This window comes from Gekko japonicus, unplaced genomic scaffold (assembly GCF_001447785.1).
Source record: "Gekko japonicus isolate JY-2015 unplaced genomic scaffold, Gekko_japonicus_V1.1 scaffold2826, whole genome shotgun sequence".
Classification (NCBI taxonomy): domain Eukaryota; kingdom Metazoa; phylum Chordata; class Lepidosauria; order Squamata; family Gekkonidae; genus Gekko; species Gekko japonicus.
Window position 1 is genome coordinate 17,218 of NW_015172095.1, and position 22,569 is coordinate 39,786.

At 44.1% G+C, this 22,569-nt stretch overlaps 2 protein-coding genes across 2 annotated transcripts in view; both read left to right on the forward strand.

Moving 5' to 3' along the window:
- LOC107118568 (cationic amino acid transporter 2-like) overlaps nucleotides 1-6,772 on the forward strand; it is a gene marked incomplete at its 5' end in the record, with an annotated part of 20,821 nt that extends 14,049 nt beyond the window's left edge. Inside the window, 5 exons of the mRNA XM_015420932.1 lie at nucleotides 92-194; nucleotides 2,968-3,110; nucleotides 4,333-4,499; nucleotides 5,690-5,798; nucleotides 6,627-6,772. Of these exons, the coding sequence (XP_015276418.1) occupies nucleotides 92-194; nucleotides 2,968-3,110; nucleotides 4,333-4,499; nucleotides 5,690-5,798; nucleotides 6,627-6,772 (668 nt within the window). The remainder of the gene's footprint in view (nucleotides 1-91; nucleotides 195-2,967; nucleotides 3,111-4,332; nucleotides 4,500-5,689; nucleotides 5,799-6,626) is intronic.
- A 5,733-nt stretch (nucleotides 6,773-12,505) lies between these two features.
- LOC107118569 (platelet-derived growth factor receptor-like protein) lies at nucleotides 12,506-20,477 on the forward strand (the record flags this gene model as incomplete). The annotated part of the gene is made up of 5 exons (XM_015420933.1): nucleotides 12,506-12,654; nucleotides 13,455-13,606; nucleotides 14,881-15,174; nucleotides 17,896-18,035; nucleotides 20,210-20,477. Coding segments are annotated over 5 exons (957 nt in total), but the record flags the coding sequence as incomplete, so codon positions are not given.
- Between the last annotated feature and the right edge of the window lie 2,092 nt (nucleotides 20,478-22,569).

Genomic DNA, 22,569 nt, shown 5'->3' on the forward strand with positions numbered 1-22,569 from the left:
GAAATTGTCTCCCTATAGAGACTTTAAGGCATGAGTAGAAAAAAAGATTATTGCCTATGTTTGCAATACACTGTCTTTCTTGTCTTCACAGCTACGATGGCTTTCCTTTTTGATCTGAAGGCCTTAGTTGACATGATGTCGATTGGGACACTGCTCGCCTATACACTAGTTGGTATCTGTGTTCTGCTCCTCAGGTAATTGTCTGCTGATGGGGGGTGAGTTCCCACTTAAGTGGCCACTGAGGCAACACTCACGTTAATGAGAAACAATGTCTTATAACAGAAATCTTCTAACTGCAAACGTCAAAGCAGATGGAAATAGAGGGTAGCCATGTTGGTACATCATCCAGATAATAATAGCACAGTGTAATATTAACAGTACTTTAAAACTTTCTTAGTACTTTATGATAATTCAGCTAATCCTAATGAAGGTGCTTCCCAGCTGTTGCTTTTATAAATCTAAATTGTGTATCCCAAATTCTCCCCTGCAGAAAACTTTCTTTAAAGAGTATAGTAGAGACGTAAGCAGAGATTTGGAAACGCCACAGATCAAACTTGCCTCTGCCATGAACCCACTGTTAGGCTTGGCCTAGACATGCAGCAGAATGAGATGGTAAGCAGATGGCAGAGTACTTGGGGTAGAATACTTGTAGGGGAGGGATTAAGTTTTTCAGAGTTACCCAAAATAAATTATTCCACGTAGAAAACTAGCCCACTATGCAAAGAGCTAGATTAGAACCTCTTATATACTCCCCCTTCCCAACTGTGGGAGGTTTTTACATGATGGAGCATTAAAGTGTGAACCTCCTCACCTACAGTCTGAAGTGGTACAGTCTATTTTGATCATGTCATACCACCACATACCAGGCATTAGACCAGGCATCGCACCTATGGTTACAAACATCATAGAGGCAATCCTTCTGATAAGTGCATTTGCCATTTCTTCTGAAAGGGGCAATGCACGTATATTCCAGCCGCAAAACACATGTACCAGACTCAATCAGTCTGAGGTCTGTTATGGTGTACTAAGGTGGAAAATCCACATGTTGCCCTTTTCAGATGAAAAGATTGTATGTAGCATGTTCATTCTGTAGGGGTGTGCAGGAAAAAAATTGGACTTTCCCCCCTGGATTTAGGTCTATTGGACCCGGAAAAAAACCCACCAGTGTTTCCAGATATTCCCAAATCCTAATATTGGTATGGTATTGGGATTCGGGTAAATATTCAGGAAACCCAAATTTATTCAGTTCCATTATACCCTATATGGGGACGGTTCCCATAGGGTATACTGGAGAATCAATCTGGGGGTATTTGGGGCTCAGGGGGGCTGTTTTTTTGAGGTAGAGGCACCAGATTCACAGCATAATTGCTGGTGGCTCTCCTCAACCCCCCCCCCCAATTTTTCAAAGTATTGGACCAGGTGGTCCAATTCTATGGGTCCCCCCAAAAAGGTGCCCCCATTCTCCATTGCTTTCAATGGAGGGGAACAGGCATTTAAAGAGACTGTGGTCTCTTTAAACGCCTTCTGACTCAGTTCACTTGCCGAGTTGTTCCACCACTGCTGTGGTGGCGGGGGCACAGGCCAGCTTGGAGAAGGCATTTAAAGATACCTATTAAATGTCTTCTCCAAGCTGGCCCATGCCACCGCCACCATGGTGGCAGCGCGACTCAGCAAGTGAACTCAGAAGGCATTTAAAGAGATCGTAGAGAATCTGTATTCAGCTGAATAAATACCTGAAAAATACTGATAAGGTATTTTTCTGCTATTTATTCAATTCGGTTTATCCCAAATGCACACCCTAGTCACAGCAGCAGGAACGTAATGTCTGAAATGTCTGAAAGGTAGTGAATGTCTTATTTATAAGCAGCAGGGCTATTTTTGGGCAGGAACGCACAGGAACGGAGTTCGGACTGGCTCCTGAGTTGGCCACGCCCAGCAGGAACTCATTAGCATAACAGGCCACACCCAACAACAGAAACTCATTCGGACTGGCTATTTTAGGGGTGTGTGGCCTAACATGCAAAGGAGTTCCTGCTCCAAAAAAAGCCCTGGGTTTTGACAACAAACAACATCAACAGAATAAGAAGCAAAAGGTGGGTGTGGCTGGATGAGTACACTTCTGGTAATGTGTGGGTGTGGCCTAATATGCTAATGAGTGGTGCTGTCAGGGGTGTGGCCCAATGTGCTAATGAATTCCTGCTATTGGGTGTGGCCTATTATGCTAATGAGTTCCTGGTGGGCTTTTTCTACAAAAAAAGCCCTGAAAGCAGTACTATAATTGACCATGCTAGTTAGTTAGGAGCTTGCTACTTTCTTCCCTGCCTTTATGGAACTCTCTAGTTAACTTCCTGTTCCAGAAACAGAGGCTTGTAGCAATAAAGCTTTGTGGAAATGCGATTCCATCTGTGTGGGCCTTATTAGCTTTATCTTACCTTAAGTAGCAGTCAAGCCACTTCCATCTGTCAGCCCGCTGCCTCCGGGTATAACAACACAGGACCACCTAACAGAGCTTAGGGTTTGCAATTTTTACTTGGGAATTCCTTTCCTGAAGATTTGGAGGTGGTGCCTAGGGAGGGTGGAGTTTGGGCAGGGGAGAGAGCTCAGTTGGAATGTGATGCCATGTACAGTCTGCCCTCTGAAACTGCCATTTTATCCATGGGAATTCATTTCTTTAAGTCTGGAAATAGTTCTGGGACAACTCCAGGCCACACCTTGAGGCTGGTAACCCTAGGTAACATAGGTGCAGCATTTTGTGTCCTTATGTATGATCAAAATTTGACCATATTAGGCAATGTCTCCCAGGTTTTTGACATCTCTACATGTTCCCTCCATCCCTCCAAGCTGGGCAGCCTTCCTAGCATTGCACAGCAAGGCCCTTTCTGTTGTCAGCCAGAGATGCCGGTCTCAGCCAATAACTAGACAGAAAGATGATACCAAATTATGCTTTGGGACCATTGTTTTTTGCAGGTACCAGCCTGAGCCCAGCTCTTTAGGCTCCGCAGAAAAGAAGAGGCCACGCAGAATGCTCTGGGTAGACCTCTTAATTCACCCAGATATCATTCCATCCCAGCACTCCTCCCGTCTGGTGTCCCGCACTGTCTCTCTGCTTGGTGAGTACTGGAATAGGAACCTCATCTCCCATATCAACCAGGGCTATTTTTGGGCAGGAACACACAGGAACGGAGTTCCGGCTGGCTCCTGAGTTGGCCACGCCCAGCAGGAACGCATTAGCATAATAGGCCACACCCAACAGCAGAAACTCATTAGGATTGGCTACGTTAGGGGTGTGTGGCCTAACATGCAAAGGAGTTCCTGCTACAAAAAAGCCCTGGGTTTTGACAACAAACAAGGTAAACAGAATAAGAAGCAAAAGGTGGGTGTGGCTGGATGAGCACACTTCTGGTAACATGGGGGTGTGGCCTCATATGCTAATGACCTGTGACATCAGGGGTGTGGCCTAATATGTTGATGAGTTTCAGCTGTTGGGTGTGGCCAATTATGCTAATGAGTTCCTGCTGGGCTTTTTCTACAAAAAAAGCCCTGATATCAACTATAGTGCCAGTGTAGTGTAGTGGTTAAGAGCAGTGGACTCTAATCTGAAGAACTGGGACTGATTCCCCACTCCTCCTCCACATGAGGCCTACTGGGAGACCTTGGGCCAGTCATTGTTCTCTCAGAACCCTCTCAGCCCCACCTTCCTCACAGGATGTCTGTTGGGGAGTGGAAGGGAAGGTGACTGTAAGCCACTTTAAGACTATGGTAGAGGAAAGTGAGGTATAAAAACCAACTCTTCTTCATCTTCTAGTGTTTAAGAGGATATGAAGGAGCAAAAAAGATGGAGATCTCGTACAGTACATTAAAAATATTTTACTAAATGAATGGAGAAACAGACAGGAAGAATCAGCTCATAGAATTAACTGAGCAACATAGACTTTGCCTTTTGGATTAGTCATTTTCTGAAGTACATTTGGGTTAGGGTTGCCAACTCGAAAATTCCTACCGGCGGGGGAGAGTCCTGTAGGTCCGGGAGCCGGTCCGGGATGTGCGCGCGCGAAGCGCCGCGCACCGCCAGAACGTCACCAGAAGTGACGTCAGACGCTGGAGCGGGGCCACGCCATTTGAGGAGAAAACAAAGAGTTTTCCCCTCAAATGGCTGCCGTTTGAGGGGAAAACTCTTTGTTTTCCCGTCAAATGGCGCGGAATTCCGCCCCCCGGGGGGGGTTTGGTAACCCTAATTTGGGTATATATACCGTAGTTGGCCTTGTGTGTGAGGGAGAATGCTTTCGCCCTTTATCCCCCAGCATGCTTTTAAATAGGCCATTTTCTCTCTAGCTGTCCTAATCTTCCTTGTCAGTGTGGTAACCACAGTAGGACTACCATGCTTGTTATCTGGGAGTGCCTGGTTCATTGCCTGCCTTGTTCTCCTCCTCCTGGGGATTCTTGTGGCATCGCTAATCATCTGGAGGCAGCCTCAGAGTCAGAAGAATGCAGCTTTCATGGTAAGTAAGGAACTTGTCACTCTTTTCAGCAAGCCAGATCATCATTGATGATGTGGAGGCAGAAAAATATACATCTTCTAAGGCTGTGCACATACATGCCTTTGAACTTTCTGCTGAGGGGTGAGCCTCTCCTGACACACATAGCATCCAAGTGAAAGGCAGACTGTCTTTTTTTAGTTGTCCCTCTATGTTTCGTGCAAGGTTGCCTGCAATGGGTGGGGGTTGCCAAGTGTGACTAGTAAGCTCACCTGCTTAAGTATTTTTTCAATGCTTAGAAAAACAATCTTAATCTTTTTTATTTTTAAAAAGAGCAGAGGTGAGTTTGCCATTGGTCAGCTATCATGTCAGTCTTTCCCATGCACATTCCTAAAACAAAAGAACTGGTTATTCTTGAGCGGGGGGGGGGGGAGATGGTAATGCATGCCCAAAAGATGGTGCTAGCTCACTGCTAAAATGGCATACATCTGTAGGTTCACATCATGTCCTTTAACTGTTTGTTTTGAAAACTTGGAGATGGTCCTTCTGAACACATGAAGCTGCCTTATACTGAATCAGACCCTTGGTCCATCAAGGTCAGAACTGTCTACTCAGACTAGCCATGGCACTCTAGGATCTCAGGTAGAGGTCTTTCACATCACCTTCTTCCTGATCCCTTTAACTGGAGAGGCTGGGTATTGAACCTAGAGCTTTCTGCATGCAAATCAGATGCTCTACCACTGAGCCACAGCCCCCTCTCCATAAGTGTGTATCACAAAACTTGGCAATCGGAGGCTTTATTTATTTATTTATTACATTTACATGCTGCCTCCCGCCGTCAGGTGGTCTTGAGGCAGCTAACAACAGTTAAAATATTAACAAATCTCAGTTTAAAAATATAATCCAAATAAACCTAGAAGGCAACCCACATAAACCAGACGCAGCTAATTAAAAGCCAAGCCGTATTTATTTATTTATTAAATTTATATATTTTATACTTTAGACTTGCATTGTTTTTTTAAATAATATTCTAATGTTGTTCATTCTGATGTTGATCATGCATTCCAAGTTTCTTGTTCATGAGGAAAATTTTCGGAAAAGTGGATGGCACATGGTGCTAGGGCCCTCTTTATTGGCACCTAATGTGCCTAGGGCCAATGCGTCTTTTGTGCTCCTGAGGTCTAACCTCTCAATATTTCTGTGTTAACTTCCAGGTCCCCTGTCTGCCATTCTTGCCCATCCTCAGTGTCCTTGTCAATAGCTGCCTAATGGCCCAGCTCAGTGGTGACACTTGGCTTAGGTACCTGGTGTGGATGGCTCTTGGTAAGTCTTTGGTAAGAATATGGGTGTGAAGACAGACGTTTTACAGAGGCATAAACTGGAAAAAGTAATGATGACTTGTAACATTAGTGTCATCTGAATTCCCAGTAAAGCAGTGGTAGATGTTGGTTAGCTCATTAGGGCTGATTAATTCTCATTAAAAGGATCGGATGATCCTGTACGGGCCTTTGACAGAAAGACCCTCCTGTGGCTTTCCCCAGCTATTTGAGTTGTGAAGTGGTTCAAGTAGATCATGTCTCCAGTGTACACACTGCTTTCTGCAAGAGTTCTGAAAAGTGAAGATAGTACAGACATGCATGCTCCTCACATGACTGCAGCAATACTGTATGAAGGATATTTTTAGGATCAACGTGGTGTGGTATACAAATGTACAAATAAATATTGAGTGCATGTAAGGTGGTGATTGACTACACAACCAGAAATGTCATATATGATAATATTGTATTGTCTCAGTGACAGTGCTTTTCAAATATGTCTATCCAAACATTCAACTGCTGTTCAGTAAGGGCATAGTAACGAAATACAAAGAAATCAAGTGATATATATGCGTGCATGAATCAGTACAGAACAGGAGTAATGAACAGCAAGCCATGAGAACTTGTAGGTATTTGCACCTGAAAAATGGTCATGAAGGAAAGAAGATCATTTGGCCCAGGAACCAAAATCTAGACTAAATTTAATGGAGTGTATTTTGACTGTATCTGAAATAGCTTTGCTTATATTACTGGAATGTTGGGTGAGGCGTATTTCTGTGCATTTTGGGTTGTGAAAGGATAAAGAAGTTATTTATTGTTTTGCTACGTGTTTCAGGCCTCCTAATTTACTTTGGCTATGGGATCCGGCATAGCGCAGAGAGACACAGGGATAAGGACCTGTCCCTACAGATGACAAAACATGAAAGAAGTGATACAGATTCAAGCAGTCACTTGCAAAAAATAACTTTAAGGGAACCGTGATGTGGACCTATTGATTCTCACTGACGGAAGGACTTCATAAGAACAGTCTGGCTGGCAGGACTGATTCCCCTGAACTTTCAATATATGTGTGTCTGTACTTATTTATAGTAAAAAATTCTTGACTACTAAACAAATAATTAAGTGCAGCTGGTAAACTGACTTGTGAAATTCACAGCCACTGAATGAGTTGGTGTTGCATAGTGGGTCAAAATGTAAGCAGTAGTTCAAACTTCACCTCATCCCCAGACTCACTGGGTACCATGTGGTAAGTCACAAGCTTCAGTCAATGCAATACAAAAATAATAGTAATCATAGTGGCCCACCTTGCAGGGCTGTTGTATGAATCACTGAAATAATTGTTTTAACACTTGAAATGCCTGGTGTTAATGCTAAATATTGTGTAGCCACAACCCTTAACTGGAATGGGTTTTTTAAAGGCTGAAAGAGATGCATGGCAGAGTGGTCTATCAACTACTATTAGCCAGGATGTTTGAAGGCACTATAGCTTTGAATACCAGATACTGGCATACCTGAGGGACCGCCTTTCCCCATACAGGCCCCAAAGATCACTTCGGTTGAAGTCACAACACCGCCTAGTGACCCCGGGACCTAAAGAGGCCAGGCTTGCTGCCACAAGGGCCAGGTCCGTTTCGGTGGCGGCTCCTACCTGGTGGAATGAGCTCCCGGAGGAAATCAGGGCCCTGCGGGACCTTTTACAGTTCCGCAGGGCCTGCAAGATGGAGCTCTTCTGCCAGGCTTTTGGGTGGGAGCTGCCGCTGCCACTATTACCACCATCGTGCACTGCAGAGCAGTGCCGTCGGGGTGGGCTGATTAGCCATCCGGAACATCTTGGCCCATGGCACGCCTCCCCTTCTTCTGACCTCACTGTGATATATAATAATGAGTGAGTATTTTAATCACCGATGCATCCTGTAAGATTGAATTTTGTTTTAAGTGGTTAACTGTGTAATTTTATCGCACCTTGGGTGCCTACATTGTTTTAATCTTGTTGTATTTTATTGCACTGTGGTGCCTATGTAAGCCGCCCTGAGCCCGTGTGCGGGGAGGGCGGGGTATAAATGAAAATAAATAAATAAATACTGGAGACAAGTGAAAAGGGCTGGTCATTACTTTCGTGCCCGGCTTGTTGGCTTCTGGGGCATCTGTCGGCTACTAAAGGAAACAGGAGTGTAGACTAGATAAGCAAGGTAGACCATAGATGCATTTAAAGAACATCCAAATTAATTATTTTATAATCTACCAGCAGCTGGACAGCCCTGCAGGGAGTGAACCAATTCCTGTGCTAAATACGGACACTTAGGACAGACTAGAAGAATTAGCATGGGTGGCATAGCAAATGTTATGCCACAATAGTGACAATAGTGAATGGCAACTGAACCTGAGCCTAAAATTTCTCAGTTGTCTCGATTTCAAACTGGAACCCGTAAAGTGGTTCAAAACAAGTAGTTCAAAATCCAGACATTCAAGGAATTGTTTTGAGAGTGGTGTGAATGTTGGCTCCCTCTTTTAGGGGAAGCATGTAAACTAGACAACAGCCCTGGACAGCTGACTAGTGTAAAGATAACTGATGCCACAAGGGCAAGATTTTTTGCCCAGGGGCCCCTGTGCATTATCCAAGTATATGTGCAATGTGCATGTATTCTAAAAGCACTCAGATCTTGCTGAAATTTGAAGCGTTTGCTAGAAGTGTTTGTATGTAAGTTCTCTTGGTAAAAAAGTGAGAATGATGTCATAATGAAAATGTTTATTAGATTATTATCTGTTACAAAACATACATTTCCCAATTCATTTCACTTGTTAAAAAAATAAAGAGAGCATTTTGTATTCAATAAATGAAGTACAGTTTGTTTATCATTCCAAGAGTTCAAGCTGCATTTTCAGGTACCAGTGTTGTTTCATTTGCCTTAGCAGTATCAACTTTCTTCTAAAAAAAAATTGCAGGGGGAAGATGTGACATGCCACTGCCTGTTTAATTTACAGTGCAATCCTAGACAGAGTTATACCCTTATAATTCCATTGGCTTCAGTGGAATTAGAAGAGTACAGCTCTGTTTAGGATTGTTCTGTAAGTCTCTTGTTTTTCACCTGTACAGATATTTACCTTGGATCGCCACATGTATCATCATCATAGGTTGGTATATCAGTGTGTGTATGCATGTAGTCCACCATATGACAATACAATGCTTGTTGAAGAATTTGTTTAAAAGTGGGAGGGGTGCTAATAAACGTTTAAGCTCTGAGCTGTGTACTAGAAGCTTCCATTTGTGGTCAGGTAGGCAAACCAGTAGGTGACATGTTTTTACATTCTACTATAAGACTGAATAGTCATAGCTATGTATATTAATTTCATTCATAATGCTTCTATTCTATCCACTTTAAAAAAATGCTCTAGTCAGCTTGCAAAGTTTGAAATCACATATTTAAAAATGTAAAACGTGTAAAAAGCAGCAGCACAGAATTATTCATAATTTTTAATTAGCAATAATTTAAAATATGTAGATACCATGCAGCAACAAGTGATGGCATAAAAATATAAGTCACAAAAACCTATTCAGCAGTTATTTTTTCAGTAGCAATCATATGATGCCAGGCAAATCTCCATGGAGAAGGGGTTCCAAAGTTAGGGCACCAAGGACGTCCACTTATAGCCACCCACTTGATTTCAGAAACGATGGGTTCCCAGCGAAGGATCTCATCATCTATATTCTGAGCACCCCACCCACTCCCTGTCAAAAAGATATGTGCCAAAGTAATTCAAATTAACTGTAATGTATATAAATAACCGTTTAGCATTGATCAGCTGCTAAGCACTAAAAAGGCAAAGGTAAAGGTTTCCTTGCTCGAAAGCCAGTCGAATCCGACTCTAAGGTTGCGGTGCTCATCTCCGTTTCAAAGCCGAAGAGCCAGCGCTGTCTGAAGACATTTCTGTGGTCATGTGGCTGGCATGACTAAACACCAAGGCGCACGGAATGCTGTTACCTTCCCACTGAAGTGGTACCTATTTATCTTCTTGCAATTTCTTGCTTTCGAACTGCTAGGTTGGCAGGAGCTGGAGCTAGAGACGGGAGCTCACTCCGTCATGCGGCACACTCAGGTCTCGAACTGCTGAACTACCGACCTTCCACAGCCTGCAGTTCAACGTCTTAACCACTTGAGCCACCACTAAGCACTACCAAGCTATTTATACAACTAGCACTATATATTCTTTGCTAACTAAACAGCTATAGTGCTATTCTTCTACTGCTTCTTGTTCTCATGCTTATTACTTTGAGGGTGGTTTTAAGTGCTGCTGGTTTTATTTTAGTAACATATGCTACTTTAGTCTCGGTATTATGCCTTTATGCTGCTGTTTTTATTGTGTTCAGTTGTCTTGCTTTATTAGTTAACCCTCTTGGGCGGGGGAAAATATTTATTGAAAGTGCTATATATATATATGAACGTATTAAAAATAGTTAAGGAACTAAACTATGGACTACACTAGCTACATACAGGGAATGTGTCCAGTACATAGAAGGACCTGGTATATGATATGCATCTAGTATATACCTCCTGTTCTCCCTTTTGTCCTCCTGAGAGCTGAGGTGAAATGGTGGTTAGAATGGGTTCACTTTGCCATGGAAGTGTGCCGCACCCAAGGTTGGGGCCATCATAAACTTCCAGCTTAACCTACTTCACAAGGTGGTTAATAATAATAATTATCATATGGCAGTGTGTATAGTATAGCAAGGAGATCCTAAGATTGTCTGGCAGCCAAAAGTTCTAGCTCTTTTTGTGTTATACACCGCTAGGTAGTGAGCTTGTTTTTTGGGCTGAGAGAGTTCTGAGACTGAGAGAACTGTGACTGACTCAAGGTCGCCCAGCTGGTTTTGTGTGGAGGAATGGGGAACCAAATCAGCTCTCCAGATTAGAGTCCCGCGCTCTTAACCACTACACCAAACCGGCTCTCACAAAGTGGTTGTTGTTGTAAGCATAAGATACACTTTGGGTCCCAATTAGGGAGAAAAGTGGAATACAAACAAAAAATAAAATAAGTATCTTTTTGTATGTTTTTATTCATTATATTTGTGTGTCATCTTTTCTCCAAGGACTCATGTTTGTACGCAGAGGGACTTGTCAGCATTTGCAGCGTCAGTCAGTCAAGAAATAGCAGAGAAAATAATAGCCATTCTGGCCCGAGCTCCTTCCATGAAACCTAAGAAGCAACTTGCTTTGCTCCCTGCTGCTTTCTCTGGAATGTATCTGAAGAGAACGCAGCTAGGATATTTTGTAATTGGAAATTGTTGTTTTTGGAGCGCATCTGACAGAGTGCAGGACTGAATAGCCCTATTCACCTCCCCTGTAGGATCCTGAACTCTTGTGGCATTCATGTGTGAAAGGGATTTTGTTTAAAGAGGCAAGTCAAGCATTTGCTTTGAAATAGCCTGAATTCCCTTTACTACCCCTCCCATTCCACCCCCCCCAACAAATTAGTGTGAAATTTCTTCCAACCTAAAAAAGCAGCAGATGAAGTAGCCCTTTGCACCCTGTGAACTGGCTGCAGAGAGACACACATTTTGCTTCTGGATTGTCCCAGTATGAATTCCAAGCTAATGGTCGTTTTGAGCAGCTGCCTTCTTCTCTTTGTCTTTGGTAAGTCTCATTTCATTTCATTCTCTCTTCCTTCTCCTTCCCTAGCAATGTGCTTTGTGCTTTTCCTCTCAAGGAAAACCAAGCCACTCGTTCCCTGTTGTACATTGGGAGCCTAGGGAATCTAGCGGTGGAGATAGCAAACTGGGAAACATGGACCAGTATTCCAACAAAGTCCCAGCAGATTTAGGTCAAAAACTAGGAAAACAATTAATTTGGGGAAGGATGAGGCAAAAGAATGTCACTCAGCAAATTTGTGGACTCACTGGAGCTTCAAAAGCAAAAGCAAAATCTGTACCAGAGGTTTTTGAACATAAAGATTGAGGGGATTGCTCAACAAAAAGCATTATTGCCAAAATTATTCCTTCCCCCCCATTTTTAATGTAGCAGAAAACATTACCTGAGTGGCAGAAATCAACTCCTTCAAGTGGAAAATTAAGGTGATGATTAAATCACAATGTTTTGCAAAATCAGCAGTATTATATATTAGGTATTAGGAAGCCTCATTGCAAAATCCAAGGAAGGTTCAGTTTGGTTTTTAACTGAACCAACTACAAATGCACAGCCTTTAAAATATTTTCCTTGGATAGATAAAAATGGTTAGAATATCTTTATGCATGTATATTCCAGCGTTACTGGCTATCTGAAGAATATGGAATCAATTAAAAGGAAAACATGGCTCAGGCATCTCCTGCTGAGTATGTCTGACAGCGGTGGGGCCCAGCAGGCATAAACAAATGAATAGCCTGATTCTACAAATGTTTATGGGGAAATAAATCCTATGGAGTTCTGTGTGGCTTACTAATATGTAACCCCCCTTCTTAAGATGTAAATCAGGAAAGGTGAACGTGCATGCTATTGCTATGATACTATGTCAACATTTATCTTCATAGCTGCATGCCAAAAAGAAAAGCCTTCCAAAGCGATAGAGAAGAAATTCATGAAGGAGTCAAAACCCAGAGAGGCCAAACTTTCCAAAGCGACTAGTCAAAAGGTAAAACAGGGAACACTGAAGCTACTTGAGAAGAAAGGTCGAGTCAAGCCCACTATTGCTTCCAGTCAAGGACGGCAGTCTACATCCATTCTGACTCGTATGGTGGCAAAGGGGCAATTCCAGAAAGTGGCTGAGTCCTTGGTGCTAAGAGCGGGGCAAACCCTGGACCTGCGCTGCAAAGGAAAAGCTGTCAAATGGAGATACCCCGTCTACCTTGAGGAAGATGATGAGAGGCGTCTCCGGTGAGAGTTGACTGTATCCTACTGATATTTTCATTTTTTTGTTGCATGGTTTTTAATCACAGGCTGTCCTGGTAAAAGGTTGCATGAAAGCCACTTAACTAAGGTTGCCAATCATCTTGTAGAACTGGGGATTCTCTTAGACTGGAGATGAGTTCCCAAGACTCTGGTCAGAAGAATGGCAGAAATGCCATTTTAATCTTGGAGAATGTCATGTCTCACTCAAACCTCTGTACAGGCAGGGCCGGCTCACCCACTAGGCGAACTAGGCATTCGCCTAGAGTGCTGGGCCCTGGATAGGGCGCCGAGCTGTGCCTCCCCCCCGCCAAAAGCCCGCAAGGAGCTCTCCAAGTGTCAGCACTTCGCTAATTGGGGAGAGGCATCCGGTGAGCATCCCCCGCCTGGAGACAGGATCCCCCCACCTCCCTCCCAAACTGCCTTCGGAAGCGGAGCACGAGAGAAATCTCTCTTCCATCTTGGAGGGCGCTGCAGGAACATGTGGGGTGTGCTCGTTGGTCTGACAGCTGCGGGGGGAGGCGGTGGCGGTGGTAGCAAATGGGTGGCTGGCTCCAGAGGTCTGCAGGCCCCACCGGGAGGTTGGCATCTGCGCCACAAGGCAGCCTCGCCTAGGGCGCAGAAACACCTCGAGCCGTCCCTGTGTGCAGGCCTCTTATTTGTCTTTCTAGCTGACTCACACAAGCATGATTGCAAATGAAATAAGCACAACTTGACTAATGGACACAAGCAAACAGTCCCTCTTTCCTGAAAACCTTGCAAGGGAAACCTTGTGCCCTCTCTTTCAGGATCAAGGACTTTGAAAGGCACAGTCAGCTCGTTGTTGTCAACTCCACTGCTGCAGACACCGGCGAGTATAGCTGTTGGTCCTTGCAGTGCCTGGATAGTGAGTGTCGTGACGGGGAGAACCGAATGGGCAAAACATTCATCTTCTTCACAGGTCAGGCTTTTCTGCATTTAATACCTTGTTTGGCTAGCTCTGTCCACTTAGTCCAGCATCCTGTCTCCCATAGTGGTTAACCAGACGTGGGACCTGCCTTAAGTCCTGAGAGAGCCAGTTTGGTGTAGTGGTTAAGTGTGCAGACTCTAATCTGGGAGAACTGGGTTTGATTCCCCACTCCTCCACTTGCACCTGCTGATGTGACCTTGGGTCAGTCACAAGATGACAACCCTGTGGGGTTTTCAAGGCAAGAGATGTTCAGAGGTCAGTCAAAAGGTACAAGCCTTACCTCAGCCTGCCTCTGAATTGCAACCCTGAATTTCCTTGGTGGTCTCCCATCCAAGCACTAACCAGGGCTGACTCTGCTTAGTTTTCTGAGCGCTGATAAGATCAGGCTCGCCTGGGCCATTGAGGCCCCACATTAAAGTCCCATTTGGCCTTCAAGGCTAACAGCCAATTCCTCCATGTAACTGTCCATTCCCCTTTTAAAGCCATCTAGGCTACTGACTATCACTATGTCCTGTGGTGGTGAGTTCTGAAATTAGTTACATGCTGTGTGAAGAAGTATTTCCTTTTGACTGCTCTGAATCTAGTGTCCATCAGCTTCATTGGGTGCCAAGAGCTGTGAATATTTGGGGATATGTGCTGCATGGATATTGATCATGTGCAAGGACGACGGCTCTGACTCTAGTGTCTGTCAGCTTCATTGGGTGCCAACAGCTGTGAATATTTTGGGATATATATGCTGCATGGATATTGATCATGTGCAAGGAGGAGGGGGAGCAGCATTGTAGCAGCGGGCTCTGCTCTTGAAAATAAGCACATGCCCTTGAAGGTGTGTAAAGATGCCATGCATGTAAGTCGTGGGCAGACCCATGACAACGTGACACTTCTCCATTGTGAAGGATGGCCTGCAAAAGCAGGGCTCCCAGTAATGGAGACAGACAGAGGCCCACGTACTTGAAGGTGAATAAAGGTCCCATGCATGTACAAGCGTTTGTTTGTAGGGCTCATTCTGCACAACCTTTGTCCCTAGAAAAAAGGGAATGTTGGCTCCTGATGAATAAACCCAGGAGAATGACACAGGCACCAACTTTGTATAAAGAGGCTACAGAGGACAATATTTTTGCACACCTGCTCTGATACTGAAGGAGGAGCTATCTCTTTGTGTCCCTTTCGTATAAAGAGGCTACAGATGACAACATTTTTGCACACCTGCTCTGATACCGAAGGAGGAGCTATCTCTTTGTGTCCCTTTTGTACTCTCTCCTCAGACCCACAGGAGCTATTTGTGCCCACAGAAGATTACTACGAAGTGATACAACTGCGCACCAACCACCCCACCCTTCTGCCCTGCCAGGTGACCAACCCGCTTGCCAAAGTTACATTGCACCGGGAATTTCCACCGGAGAAAGTTGCTGTGGATGGGATAGACATCTCCTTTGATGTGAAGAAAGGGTTCACAATCCACCGCCCTCAGCCATCCCTCGCAGGCTCTCTCTTCTGCATGGCAAATGTGAATGGATTACGGCAGATCTCCACCAAATACATGCTGATTTATGTGAACTGTAAGTTGTTTTAATGATGAGCCACAGGCCCCTAAAATTAAGAAAGCAAGTTCTATCTGCCTGCCCTTGTTAGTTTAATGTTTCCAGTAATCACAGTGTCGAAATCAAATTAATTCTGCATGAACTGTCTCTCCCTATCTCTGTGCCAAATTGTGAAAATGAAAAAAGGGTTGTGAAATCTAGGCATGCAATATGCTGATGAACTTGAAGGTGTTCCTTAGGAGTCTGTCTGAAAGGCAAGAGCCTTCCTGAGTCATGGTTGGGTCAGTAGAGTTGACTCTTGGAATCACTGTAGGCAGTAAAAAGCCAAGACTGACGTTCAGGAATGGTAGAGAAAAATCAGGGACCAAAGTACAGGAGGAGGAGGCAGCAAAAGGACCTCATCAGTTAAGAAATGCATAAAGAGTGGCGATGAATAGTGCATAAAGTGGTGGTGGAGATCGCCTGTAGCTAGCCAAGCAGCTGTAATGTTAGAGGAGGGTCTTTGACTGCCTGTGGCTGGGAATGGCTCAGATCATAAAGACAGGAAAGTCAGGCAAAAGGGCATAAAATGGGAAAACTACAGGAAGCACAGGCCTAGGGAAACCAAGGGAAAAACACCAAAGCTTGACTGGAGACGAAAGCATGGGAAAGGAGAGCAGAAAAGTTGCAGAAGTAAAGAACAGTTTTTAAATGATCAAAATGAAAACTGTGCAAATAAAATGGGTGCCTTCCTTCTTTTTAATAAGGCATCAAATGAAGCTACCTTATAAGAAGTCAAGGCACTGGTCCCTCCAGCTCACTACTTTTCTACTTTGGCAGGGGCTGTCCAGCACAGAAGGGTCTTTCCCCACCCCGGCTACCTGCAAGCCTTTACTGAGGTGGCAGAGATTGGACAAAGCGTGCAGTCTAACACCCTGTCACCAGTTTATTGAGTAGAATGAGAACCAAACTCCATAAAACAATCTTGAAACAGAATATAAACCATAATCTGTTACATGCACCAAGATAGCAGTCAGTAACAAACTGGAAAGCTGAACTAATTGCAAAGGAGACCCGGGAGGAGAACTGAGGGAGAGAGAACACTTGAAGGGAAAGGGGGGAAATGAGTGGCTGGTAAGAAAGACAATTACCCCTTCCCTCGCCTGCCGACGCTTCCCTGCAAGTCCCCCTGCTCAGATTTTTAACCGTCCCCCCAGCTGGGCTCCAACTTTAGGAGTGCACCCAGCTGTGGAGAAGCCATGGTGGGAGGTGAAACTTTGCAGGGAGGACTCTTGAGGTGGGTTAAGTGCTATTCCCCTTGGGCACCAGTCTTCCTCAGTAGATACTTACTCTTGTGCACTCCACTCCAGTCTCATAAATCTTGGGAAACACAGTATATTTGGTAAGTGCAGCCTTCAACGCCCCTCTGAAGCACCATTTTGCAATGTTTTCTAAATAATGGCAAAGTTACCCTGAGGGAGGTCTGGTTGAGTAATGAGTCTTGCTGTGCATATATGTGTAATTTTGAGCAGGACCTTCCAGGACAGTTTTGGAGAGTAGCTGGTCACAAGCAGAGAAACGTGCTCTGAGGGCTTTGTAAGTCCGATTTCAATGGCTGTGCTGTGTGGATTACAGAATTGCCAATAACCCTTGTCAGACTAGTTTGCCAGTCTTTTGGATTAGATGTTTCAGACAAATCACAAGCCTGTTTTTTTAAATATCTCAGAGATGTGTTTGCTATATAGAATCATAGAGTTGGAAGGGGCCATCTAGTCCAACCCCCTGCTCCATGCAGGATCAGTCTAAAGCACCCCTGACAAGTGTTTGTTTTGGCAGCTTGAAGACTGCCGGTAAGGGGGAGTTCACCACCTCCCTAGGCAGCCGATTCCACTGCTGTACTACTCTTACTGTAAAAGAGTATCCTGCAACAATTCACAAATAAAAATGGAAACTCTTCTGACTACCTTTAGCATTCAGTTTCACAAGCGAACCCCCATTATACATTGATGATGGCTGTTCATCACCTACACTACCGACCTGTAAGCAGGACATGTAATTGTGCTTGTATCAAAAGCTGCCTTTTCTCAAAATTTACAAACATCTTAACAGTGGACAAAATCACAACACTGCATCCATTCTTACAAAACAGTGGCAACTCAAGCATATTTGATATCATCTGCTCTCTGTGTGTGTGCCTTGTGTTGTGTATTAGGTTAGTTCAAAGCAGCCATGGAGACTCCAAAACTGGGTCAGATTAGCAGGGTGTTTAAGTCATCTTTCTTGTCATTATCGTAATCAAAATCACATAACCCTGAAATCTAATTTTTGATCCATGGGGGAAATAAATAGGCAACTTTATGCTTTCCCCTAATTAGTGTGTATGTTTCCTCCAAGTTTGTATGTATGGGGAGAGGGATTAAAAATCTCAGCACAATTTTTCCGATCTGCTGCAATTGCTTTGCACTCAAAGAGGCAAACTTGCAATGACAGATCTCCCAATGACTTGTTTAGCTTGGCCCTGAGGAGCAGAACTAGGCTGGAAAGATTGTGGCGTCATACCTGTCAGCTGTCCGTTGTTCTGCTCCATTTGGAAGAATTGTGAAATTTTGCCATGCCAGTGTCCTTGATGTAAGAAACTAGCAAGGGCAGTATTAGCAATGTGCTTGTGGCGGCATTGAGTGTAGATTGGTTAAATATATATTGGTTGGGAGGCAACCTCTGACACGCTAAATTTTTCTTCTTTTATTTTTGACCCTGCAGATCCCTCCTCGGTTCCCAAACCAGCTATCAGACCCTCAGTAGTGTCTATTCAGGCTGGAGACAATTTCAATGTCACTTGCACAGTGTTCGGGGAACCGGAAATTACTGTAGATTTCACTTGGGAATATCCAGGACAACAAGTAGGTGATGGGCTGTGTACAGATGGGGTGAGTGGGCATGGGAAGAAAGACGGGGCGGTTCCCATACAATAGTACTCTTTCAGGTCCTTTTACTTCACTGCTGATCTGTGGCATTTTTCCCTTGGAAATCTGAACAAAAAGCCAACATGACCCATGACACCAGAAAATGAGGGGATGCAAAGCCAAGCTGAATAATAATTGGGTCGACCTCTTTGATAAAATGGGGAAAAAAATGTTCTCTTTGCAATTGGGTCATGTGGTTTGCCTACACAAAAATATTTTTCCGAATACAGAAGTGGATATTAATCTACCTCCACCCACTACCTTCATGCACTGTGGGAAAATGATAAAGTTGTTAATGAGTTTGTTGTGACACTCAAATGTGGGCACTTTATTAAACTTTATCAAACTGAAGGTATTTTCTTTCCAAGTAACCTTAAATCTTAACCACGTGCGGTGCCAACAATTAACTAGGTTTGTGCCCATTATTTGTGACATTTGAACGGAACTTTGGGGTTACTCTAGTTCAGTAGTTTCCAACATTTCCATACCACTAAACTGTTAGCACATGGCATCAGAGTCACATGACAGAAAGAGGAGGAGCCAGAGTTTTCACCTCACTTACTAAGGTTGGGACGGTGGACTGTAGACCAAGAGAGCTGGGAGCAGAAAACACAAGCTGAGTGCCATGAAGTATACTGAAGTGACAAAGAAACCAAGAGTCTGAGGCGTGAAGGAATCCTCTCCTTCACTGAGTAACCTCCTCTCACTGCCCTGCTGCTCCTCTTACCAAGTGTGCAAACAGAGGCAGGAACTGCAGTCCCCTTGCTCTCTATGAAAGCATGCTAGCTGCAGGTCCTTCCAAAAGGCAGCAGGAAATGGCAGTTCTAGGGGGGTTGGAAGCCCAGCAGGTAGAGCCCATTCATGAAATTGTACCACCTCATGCCGATGCAGTGGTCGGGCAGTTCTAATTCATATACCAGCACAGTTTCTCATATTATTTTCAGTTTGTTGTTGATGTGACGGCACTTTTTACCAGAATACTTGTCCATGCTGATCCTTCCTATGGATGATTTCGTATGAGGGGCGCTCCTTTACGGTGGCCCCAAATGGGCCACAATATTTCTGTTCATCTCCTTTTTGGTCAATCAATCATTGTAAAACCTGAAAACCTTTTCAGTTGCTATTAGTGAGTCATGCAATCCCAGCTGAATCCAAGGCTAACTAAACATGGAAGACAGAGGTAGTCCTGGCCCAGTTATGAAGTTTTGCAAGGTATGGGGACACTGGCACCCTGATGGCTGCAAACATGGCAGCACATTGCCTCCTTGTTCTTTCTTTCCTGCTCTTTGCAACGATGTACTGCTTTTGGAGAGTGTATGAGCTTCAACGGCAGTTGAGATGTGTGACCACGTGGCATGAAGTGGTGTGTGCCTTTCGGGACTTCCCTAGGTTCCACAGGGCATGCCATCCACGGGGCATGCAAGGCTGCTCTTTTTTGGGGCAGCCTTTGGGTGATCCACCAGGCAGATGGTATGCTTATGCTGTGTCTTCACCATCCACACAGCCTACCCTGCTTGAGAGTGGATAGATTTTAATGGGGATAGATTTTTAATAATTTTATATCTTTAAAGTTTATTTATTGTAGTTTTATATTGTTTTCACTGGGTGTATTTTATATGCTGTTAGCTGCCCTGAATCCTGTTCGGAGGAGCGGGAGTGGGATATAAATTTGAATATAATAATAATGATGATAATGATGAAGAAAAGAAAAACAAGACACACAGATTCTGCAATAGCTGGGATGTAGACACACTATCCTGTTCTTTCTCACCTATCCCTTTAAAGGTAAAGGTTTATGCATATGCCTTGAAGCAAAGCTTCAATTTGGCCCGTTTGACTGATGTCTGTTTCCAGTGCTCTAGCACTGATGATTCACACTGTGAGAAGCTCTCCTTGTGATTTTAATTCTTGTACCTGGTCAGAAAGATTCCATTGCATTCTTTGACTAGAGCTGATGATGTCACTGGCATCAGATGTGACTCAGATTCCCTCTCCGTAGCAGCACAGGAGGTACCACCTGATGCTATTGTGCACCTGACTCAGCAAGTCCTCTGCTATGAGTCCGCCAGGGACAAGGACTTTCTCCAACATTTTTGGTTCTTCACTTCCAGATTGGTAGACCGCCGTATATCCATGAACGCACAGACTTGGCAAGACGTGGTGGGCAGGTGCAGCAAGAATCTGAGAGCATCCTCTACATTGATGAAGCCCGTGCTGTAGATGATGGGTTGTACACTTGCATTGCCGAGAATCTGCAGGGCTCCACCAGAGTATCTACTCGTGTCCGCGTGCTCCCAGGCACACCAGCTCCCAAGAAGACAAAGTCTGGGTAACCATGCCTTGGCCTGTAGAAAGTCTCAGGTTCTGCTGGAAATAAAAGACTGGAGGAATGCTTTCTCTCAAGTATCTCTTTCATGCTTATTTTACTCATTAAAGCAACAAGGCTTTTTCCCAAGCAGAGACAGAGTTACTTTTTGCTTGTAACACAGTGTGGAAGAAAGGAATGCTCGGGGGTGGGGTGGGGGACATATGTATGGCTCTTGCCAGGAGAACACATTTCCTTGACACCTAGTTTTCTATATGGAGGGAATTTGTTTTGTTTGGAGAACTATCCACCGTGTGAGTCCCCACCAGCAGTCTGAAGTGACAGCCCCACACACCATTTCAATGAATACCGGTTCTTTGTATCAGTTCACATGACAGAACACTCAGTTCAATATACTGACCATATGTACGGCCTGAATCTATTGTCCATCAACTTCACTAGATCTTGGGGGTACCCCCAAAAAGTACAGGACTTCTGAACTGGTTGCTGGGCCACGTAAATATTCCTGTACTTGCAGCCCTCAGGAGAATTACTTCCTCTTCACTTGGGACATCCCGAGTGTAGAAAACATCACACACTACAGCACAGTCCATGGCGGACTATTCGTTTCAATCAGATCCGAGTCCAGTAGGGCCTTAAAGACCAAGAAAATGTTCAAGCTTTCAAGAGTCAAATCTCCCTTAAACAGACATAAGTAGGAATGGCGATCTGAGTTTTTTATCCCAGTCAGAAGGCAGGAGGGATGTTGTAAAGAATGTGCATACAAGACGCAAAGGTACAACACATATTGTAAGCAACTTGATTAGAGCAGAGGGGAATGCTTTGGGGAATAAAACTGGCATCTGTAGTGAGGCAAGAATTCTGTTTCTCTATTCAGCCTGTGGGGAGGTCTATTGTCCCGACCTTGTGAATGGTCTCAAGCAGTGTTCCCTCTAAGCTGAGTTAGTGTGAGCTAGCTCACAGTTTTTTAGCCTCTGGCTCACACATTTTTGCCTTGGCTTAGGAAGGATGGCTCCAGAGCAAACTAACTTATGCAGTAGCCAAATCTCTCGCTCACCACTGTAATGTCATTACCTCACAAAGTAGAATTTTTGCTTCCAAGACTCCTCAGCTTAGAGGGAACATTGGCCAAGTTCAGCGATCTTGCATTGTAATTTCCCCTTGAAGAGTCTTTGTTTGAGGGCTGCCATTCTTAGGTCAGTAATAGAATGACCTGGAAGATTAAAATGTACTCTCCCTGTTTTTTTGAGGGTTGTGGTTTTTAATGTTGGGTTAATGTCCATTTATTCTTTTTTGTGTAGAGAATGGAAGGGCCTTGCTGATATTTGATGGCATATATAACGTTGGAAGATGAACAAGTGAATGCATTTCAGCAATGTGCACGCTCAAGGCACCATAACAGGCTGAAAAATCATGAGCATGTGGGCTACTGGAGGTGATGCATACTATATGCATTCCAGTCCTCCTTTTGAAACATCTCCACTACAGCCGTCCCACAGTTCCATTATCACATGCAAAGGTGTCTGCTTGTTCCCAGAGGGCAAGAGGTCCCTAAGGGGAAAAGGAAAGTAAAGCGAATGAAGTGTAGATAAGACGAGGGACCCAGGAGATAAATGAGATGTTATGATGATGACTATGGCATGTGCTGTCTCCTGAGAAAAGTGCATATAGTTAGTGGGCCAAGGAACATTTCAGAAACAGATGAGCATATTCCGACATGGGGGGGGGGCTCATTTTTTTTTTGTATGCTGCAAGAAAAATCACTCGTGCAATTCCACCAGCCACCAAGTCCTTGTCTTTGCAGCAGTCTGAATAAAATCACCATCATTTAAAGACACACAAACACATTTCATGTTTGCTAATATAAAAAATGATGAATGAGTCAGCTCTCATCAAAATTTAAGTCCTCTCATCTGTTAATAATGGCTAATGGAGTTGACAAAAATGGCCAATTAATTGGCCCTCTCAGATCTGAATCTATGTCTACTACAGTGACCTTGCACGTTGATTCCTTCACTAATGTGCACTTCACATAGTTCATTGCCTTGCATTTCAAAGCCATGACTTAGCTTTATTTACTGTCTTAAAACAATAACAAGCCTTGAATGCTGAAGTAACTAACTAAAGCATTGCCATGGTGTGTGT